The 7,113-nt window shown below is 29.5% G+C and overlaps 1 protein-coding gene and 1 long non-coding RNA gene across 2 annotated transcripts; one reads left to right on the plus strand and one right to left on the minus strand.

Moving 5' to 3' along the window:
* Nucleotides 1–1,062: 1,062 nt before the first annotated feature.
* Nucleotides 1,063–2,363, plus strand: LOC120200985 (40S ribosomal protein S28-like). The gene is made up of 2 exons (XM_039201689.1): nucleotides 1,063–1,127; nucleotides 1,961–2,363. The coding sequence occupies exon 2, from the start codon at nucleotides 1,982–1,984 to the stop codon at nucleotides 2,177–2,179; it is 198 nt and encodes a 65-aa protein (XP_039057620.1). The 5' UTR covers nucleotides 1,063–1,127; nucleotides 1,961–1,981; the 3' UTR covers nucleotides 2,180–2,363.
* A 3,071-nt stretch (nucleotides 2,364–5,434) lies between these two features.
* LOC120200986 lies at nucleotides 5,435–5,921 on the minus strand. The gene is made up of 2 exons (XR_005523620.1): nucleotides 5,597–5,921; nucleotides 5,435–5,487 (listed from the first exon to the last, which is right to left on the minus strand). It is a non-coding gene; the product is annotated as an uncharacterized LOC120200986 (long non-coding RNA).
* Between the last annotated feature and the right edge of the window lie 1,192 nt (nucleotides 5,922–7,113).

The raw sequence follows: 7,113 nt of genomic DNA on the forward strand, positions 1-7,113 counted from the left end.
CAACCAATTACCCTACTATGTTTTCATTGGAAATTGGTGAACGGTGTGTTAATCGAACGTTAAACGTCAAATGTGAAATATTCTAATCAAACCATAAACGACGACTAGTCAATGAGCAAATGGAGAATGACGTGCACAACGAGAGAAAGAGGTTTCAGTGTGATGCAAATTACGTACTAACGATAATTATGGTAGGTGAATTTAGGGATTATGATTTAGAGCTTAGGTTTTTTAGGGGTTTTCAAGAATTTATGTTTTTGGGATTTTCTGGAATTTAAAGTATTTTGGGAATTTAACCAAATTTTCTCAAACAAAACTACGTCTTTTTGGGTTTTTTTAGCACAAACACAATTATGCCAAAACGATCTCATTTTGGTAAGGTAGTCACGTCAATAACGTCATGGCGCACAACTTCCATGTCATCATTTCATTAGATCATTAACAGTGAAGTGGAATAATTACACTCAAAAGTAGACGTTAATGCTAAAATTGGTAAACTTGAAAGATTTGCGGTATAAATGAGTCAACGTTTAAAGTTTGATGGTATTTGGTGTAGTTTACCCTTTATATTAAGCCTAAAATCATTGTTCAATGACATGATTGATGTTTTAGTATTTAATTTGTTATTTTTTAAATTTCAATGGGGAAAACAAAAATTTATACAAATATTAGTGACCATTTGTGTAATTTATCATTTTAAATCTTATAGATTCATTATGTCATGTCAGCAATTTGTTAAAGGTTTATCGACAATTAACTCTCATTGATCATATCTTAATTAAATAAAAACGAAAGTGATCATATCTTAATTAAAAAAATTAAAATGATCAAATATTATATTTCTTTTAAATCCACTAGAGAGAAGTGTATAAAATTTAAATGAAAGTGATTGATCTTATATTTTACCCAAAAAAAAATATGATAATCCGACGTCCTAAACACACCGAATCAAAGCCGTAGCAAATGACCATAATACCCAAAATTCCATCCTGTAATCTCCTGACCATAACGGTAATTTCCGTATTCATCTATATAATGACTAGCTTAGGGTTTTTTCGCTTTCTCACTCTGGAAATCAGAAGAGAAGCAGCAGCCGCTCACCTCGCATCATTTCAAACCAAACTTAGGTCTGTTTATATGTTATTGTTACAGTTTTTCGTGGTTTCATTTAGTTAAGTTTAAAGTTAGATTTAATGTTTCTTCACTGTTTATGAATTTCTTTTTGCCTCTCTCTCTTTATGAATTTGTTTATGAATTTATACAAGTGTTGATTTTTTATCAAGTTTAATCTGTTTGAAATGTTTTCAAGGGTCGATTACTTTATTATCTGTTAAACTGTGCTGTTAAGTTTCGAAAATGCTCGTGTATGTATCTTAAAGAACCCTTGATGCGTTTGCTTTAGCGTGTTTCTGTTAAACTTGTTCTGAATTTTGTGTCCAGTAATCACGTTTTAAGGTTCCTTTTAAAGTTTGTGTTCAAATTTAGATAGCGATAGTACTGTTTAATCTGCTTTCAAGAATTAGGTTACGTTGGTGTCTGTTGAAGTTTGCTCTTAAATTGCTGAACTGGAAGTCTATAAATCCTCATGGGCAATTGCTGTTTTGCTGGAGCCTTTTCTTTTAAATTTGGTTCATTGGGTTCTTAGATATATGATCTATAGTCTTATTATTTGATTATCTATTGAAGGATAATAATTTGAAAAAAAATAATAGTCTATGGATCTTAACTATCCATTTATGTTTCTGCTGGTTTTTCTATCAAATTTGATGAAAGGGAATAGTCTTTTTTGAGCTCCCTTATCATATATAAACAAAATATATGATCTTAATGTTTTCTATGTTTTTAAGAATAGGATGTATGATCTTAATGTTCAAGCTCCCTTATCAAGTTAGTAGCTAGATTAGTTTTGGACTAAAATTCTTAGATTCTAACATAATGTTGTGCCATGTTTTTGAAACAGTGTTGTTTGATTGTCTGTGCAATGGATTCACATATCAAGTTTGCTGTGGTGGTGAAAGTTATGGGAAGAACTGGATCAAGAGGTCAGGTGACTCAAGTGAGAGTCAAGTTTTTGGATGATCAGAACCGTTTCATTATGAGGAATGTTAAGGGACCGGTCAGGGAGGGAGATATTCTCACCTTGCTTGAGTCCGAGCGAGAAGCCAGGAGGCTTCGTTGATTGATTTCTTATTGATGTTTATTTTTGCAAGTATCTTCTTAGTTTTTTATTTCTGAAAGGTGACTTGGATTTGTGGGGACTGCCTTAGAAGGAAGGACGAGTTGTTTTTAAAGCTTAATCACGGTGTTGAAACGAACTTAGCTGGTTCTGAGATTATAATTTTTATCTAACAATTGCTTTCGCTTTGTCTCAATATTTGTTAAGTGTTGGGAATTTTTTATGTGTACTCTTTTGCTTCCATAATGTTTTGATGCTACGTTTAGGGGAATGATTTATTTTAGTTTTTTTATGTCTTGAAAATATTCCTATTTAATAACGGTGAGGTTGAAAAGTTAAATGTTCTTAATTTTCCCTCTGGGTGATCAGGCGGGGAATGATCCTTTTTTGTGTCTTTTGTTACTCATTTAATTTTAGTCTGTACTTTTAATTTTTTAATTTACTCATTGAATTTTTGAATTGGTTTTGCGTTGGTTACTCTTAATTATTTTATTATTATTTTGGTATAATGGGATATTTTTTTTTTATTATTTAATATTAAAATAATTTAAAATATAAAATAAAAGGGTTAACTATATGATTAATCATTTATGTTTGTGTTTTGTTTATTTTTTTATTGATTTTAAAAAATATAATATATGAGTATAATTTTTTAAATTACAATAAAAATAAATTATTTTTAAATTAAGTTAATAACAAAATATTTTTAAATTAAGTTAATAGGAAAATATATTTTAATTTATTAAAAGTATAACTAAATTAAGAGAATATATAAATAACATAAACCAAATGTGTGGTTATATCAAAATATTTAACGGCAATTATTTTGTGGTGGCCACGTCCTAATTAAATAAAAACGAAAGTAACAATATATTATGTTTTTTTTAATCGGTGAGGAAAAGTGGGCAAAATACAAACATAAGTGATCAATTATGTAGTTAACCCAGAATAAAAAATAGAAGGCGGTCGTCCATTATTCGATCACATTGGATGCCACTATTGATGGTCGTAAATGGTGGTCGTTCGATCCTAAATTTCTTCTGTCGTTTCGTCTCAAAACTCGATTTCAAATTTGACCTTATTTTGTCGGAACATGTTTCAAATCCGATCAAAAATGAGAAAATTGAAATGTGGGTCATCGTCAACCGTTATCTTGACCCCCTGATTACGAATCCAACCTCCATTTTATTGGAACATGCTATGAAGTCCACGAATAGGAGATCGAAAGTGAGGAAACTGAAATGCTTCAATCGAGATCCATGGGTTTCGAGATTTCTAGTAAAACAATCACTAAATTCAGACTTAGGGGTTGAGACAAAGTGACCTAAGAAAATTTGGGATCGAACAACAATTGATTTTGGTGGTTGACGATAAGCGGTGATTATTTTCAATCTTTTTAAATTTAATAATGATAAAATAATATTTTATTAATTACTTTAAAGTATTTATATTTAAATAATAAAAAATGTGATGTCATATTAAAATAATTCAGGGTGACCAAAACAAGAGCAATTTGAAAGTTCAATGAGTAAATTGAAAAAATTGAAAGTATAGTGAGTGAAATAGAAGATAGAGTAAAGTTCAATGAGGAATGGTGTAATTTATCCAATTGACAATGTTGTATCATATAATTTTATTATTTTAAAAGGTATTAATTAATCAATAAATTAACAATTTATTAGTTTAAAGATTTTTTTTGATTCAACGAAATTATATTATTCTTCATGAATAAAAAATATAAGTTGTATTGATTAATTGAATGGTGTTCATATACGAGTGATGATGATTAATGACCTTGGGTACCGCAATAAAATGAATGTCAATCGCTTATTGAGTTATTCGGGTGAAAGTGATACATGTTTAATGGTTCAAAATTTATAAGAAATTATAGCTAGTGTTATTGAAAATCCTATTGAAGAGGATAGTTAAAGATAAAATACAACTATATTCAAATTTTAAGAATAAACAAACAACAATAGAACATATTTTACTAAATTGTCCTATTTATATTTGTAATTTTATAAAATTTTAATTTATAATATTAAAGGACTATAAATTTATATAAGAGTCTTTCGAGAAAAAAAGTTCATATTATTAATTTAACAAAAATATTAATTTGGACCTTGGGCCTAAGTAAGGATTGGAAAATTATTATTTTAGAGATGTTATTAATTTGTTGAATATTAATATATAGGAAATTTAATGTAATTTATTGAGTATTAATTTATAGAAATTTTATTGTATTTCAAAAAATTATTTGAAAGTTGGAGTTCACTACATTTTGAACCTATTTCAAAGAGAAAGCCGAAGTCTACCGGATGATTAGCGAGATATTCATGAATTCTGATTACAACAGACTTATTAATCATTTTTAAGTGAGTATACTCAATTCTATGAAATGCTAATTGTATCCAATGGTCTTAATGTTGACAATAAGTCAATATATTTGATTTAAAAATTCAAATAATGGATCTAATGCAACGTTATGTTGATGTTATATTTTATAGTTAAATTTAATTCATTGTTAGTGCTACGTTAACAAGATCAATTAATTGTCAAAGGTTATTTTGTACCCTTTTCTTTTCATATGATTTTGCTTAATATACCTATTACCGTACCATAAATTGTATTGTTATTTTTGTTCACGTCACGATAAATCTATTCCTTTCCTCTGTTTCCAGTTGCGTATATGAGATATTTTAAAAAATGGACAACCTTATTACTAGAAAGCAAAATAGAAAGCAAAACAAGTCTCAGCTAACATTTAAGAAAAAAGTCTCGGCTAACATTTAAAAAATGGACAATCATTGTAAATATATACACGTAACATTTAAGAAACAAGTCTCAGCTAAAATAAAACCTTTAAAAAATAAAAAAAAAAACAGTAACTTTAAGGACCTAATGGTAAACATGGCAAAGAACAAGGATTAACACACAAAGATTTCCAAATACAGGGATTGAAAGCATAAATGAACGCCTAAACATAAAGCAGGACTAATACAAAAAAAATTAAAATAACATGACAAATGTACATAAATATAAATATTGAAATTAGAAGTTAAAATTGAAACTAAGTCTCAAAAAGAGGACAAGACTGTGTTACTTAAAAAATAAGAGGAGTTCATACAAACCCATGAACTAAAAAAAACACAACTCCTAACCCTAAGGCCAAAGGTTTATCGTGTAAAGGTTTAATTATAAACCTAAAATCTTAATCACTTCCCCCTCGGGTTTACTTTCAGCGGCTTCCTTTTTTTGTTTTCTAGACGGCAAGGCACAAGGTGAAAGCCACCATAGCCACCCCTTTAACCCTACAAACATAGAAACAATCGTTTCTAAACCTCAAACAAGAAAACATGCTAAACAATAACTCCCTACTCTTTGAAGTTTATCAAACGATGAGGGTTTTTAAGGATATACCTTCGACCAGTGAAGAATCGCTCCGATGAAGAACGATGATCCCTTCAGAACGAAAAATGTATGATTTTTAAGGTTTTCTTCCTTTTTGTTTCTCGCTAATCTCCTTGGTAAAAATCCCCCTTTTTTGTTTCTGACTTTTGTTTTTATAAAACCCCCCTTTTTTTTTATAAAAATGTCTCCTTTTAAAAATCCTTTCTTTATGCTTGCATGTGAGATGAGGGTCTGTTGATGTTGCTTGCCTGGCCGATTTGAAGGCCCATATCATCCCCTCGATAAAAATGCTTCCTTTGCTTTGTTTATACGTGAAGGGAAAGGAAAGGTGTAACCTTTGATCTGAGGGCTTAAAGATGCCCTCTTTTCTTTTTTAATTTGGAGCCTTGTTATACAAAAGGACTTTACCATATGCTACTTTCATGGAAGAGGACTGCTGGGTATGGTTTTCAAAATCGGATCGATTAGTGAATTGATTATGTTATCGGTTTATTATTTAATCGGTCGAATCAGTTCGATCGATCGAAAGAACCGAATTACGATATAATTATTTAAAAAATTAAATAAAAATATTTAATAAAAAATAATTTTTTATATCACAAGTCATATATAAAATAATTCATAACATATATAAGTTAAAAATCATAAAATCAAGTGAAATAAAATAATTCAAATTAACTAAAATATAATATTTAAGATAAAATATATTAAATAATAAATATAATTATATAATTATAATTAAAAAATAAATTTAGGATTAAAAAAATCATAATAAAATGATATTGTTTGATTTATTTTTTTTTTAAAAAAAACAATCTCACATGGCTAAGAAACATAGAAGAGCATCCCAAAAGTCTAAAGAGTAAAAATATGAGAACAAAATAATCCTACATGGCTAAAAAAACATAGAAGAGTATCTCAACATAACTTGTATAAATAACAGAGGTAATTTGACATTCAAAATCATGGAGCCTTTTGGTCAGTATTGAGTGAACTATTCTTTCACTTCAATTAAGCTCGAATTTTAGGCTTCAATCGAGCTTCTAATTTTTTTTTTGAGTTCAAGCCTTTTCGAGTTCAAATTTTAATATTATATTTTAAGTTCGATTTGAACTTGATAATTTTTAGCTCGTGAGTTTGAGTCGAGTTGAGCTTACTTTTAAAGTTTTCAAGTTCGAGTCGAACTCAGCATTACTCGAGTTCGACTTGGCTCTTTTAACAAACGACGTCGTTTGGTTTAATTTTTTTTAAAAACAAAAACAAAATTGGTGGTTTTTTTCGGTTTTCAGCCAGTCCTGTTCGAACGGTTCAACGGTTCAGATCGGTTCACTAATAACAATTTAACCGGTGTAGATTAAACCGGACTAGACAACGATTCTCGATTGAACCGATTGAACCGATTGAACCGGTCCGATTTTCAAAACACTGCTGCTAGGGCTCGTGCGAATGCTCGTACATAGGTACTACTGAGGTGGCCAACGACGAGCACATGGAATGTTTAGGTGGCCTTGTGTGTATCTCACGCG

This window comes from Hibiscus syriacus, unplaced genomic scaffold, assembly GCF_006381635.1.
Source record: "Hibiscus syriacus cultivar Baekdansim isolate YM2019G1 unplaced genomic scaffold, ASM638163v2 tig00006731_pilon, whole genome shotgun sequence".
NCBI lineage: Eukaryota > Viridiplantae > Streptophyta > Magnoliopsida > Malvales > Malvaceae > Hibiscus > Hibiscus syriacus.

What these genes read in the sequence shown, in the direction of transcription:
- LOC120200985 (XM_039201689.1), top strand. Translation starts at nt 1,982, where the DNA reads ATGGATTCACATATCAAGTTTGCTGTGGTGGTGAAAGTTATGGGAAGA.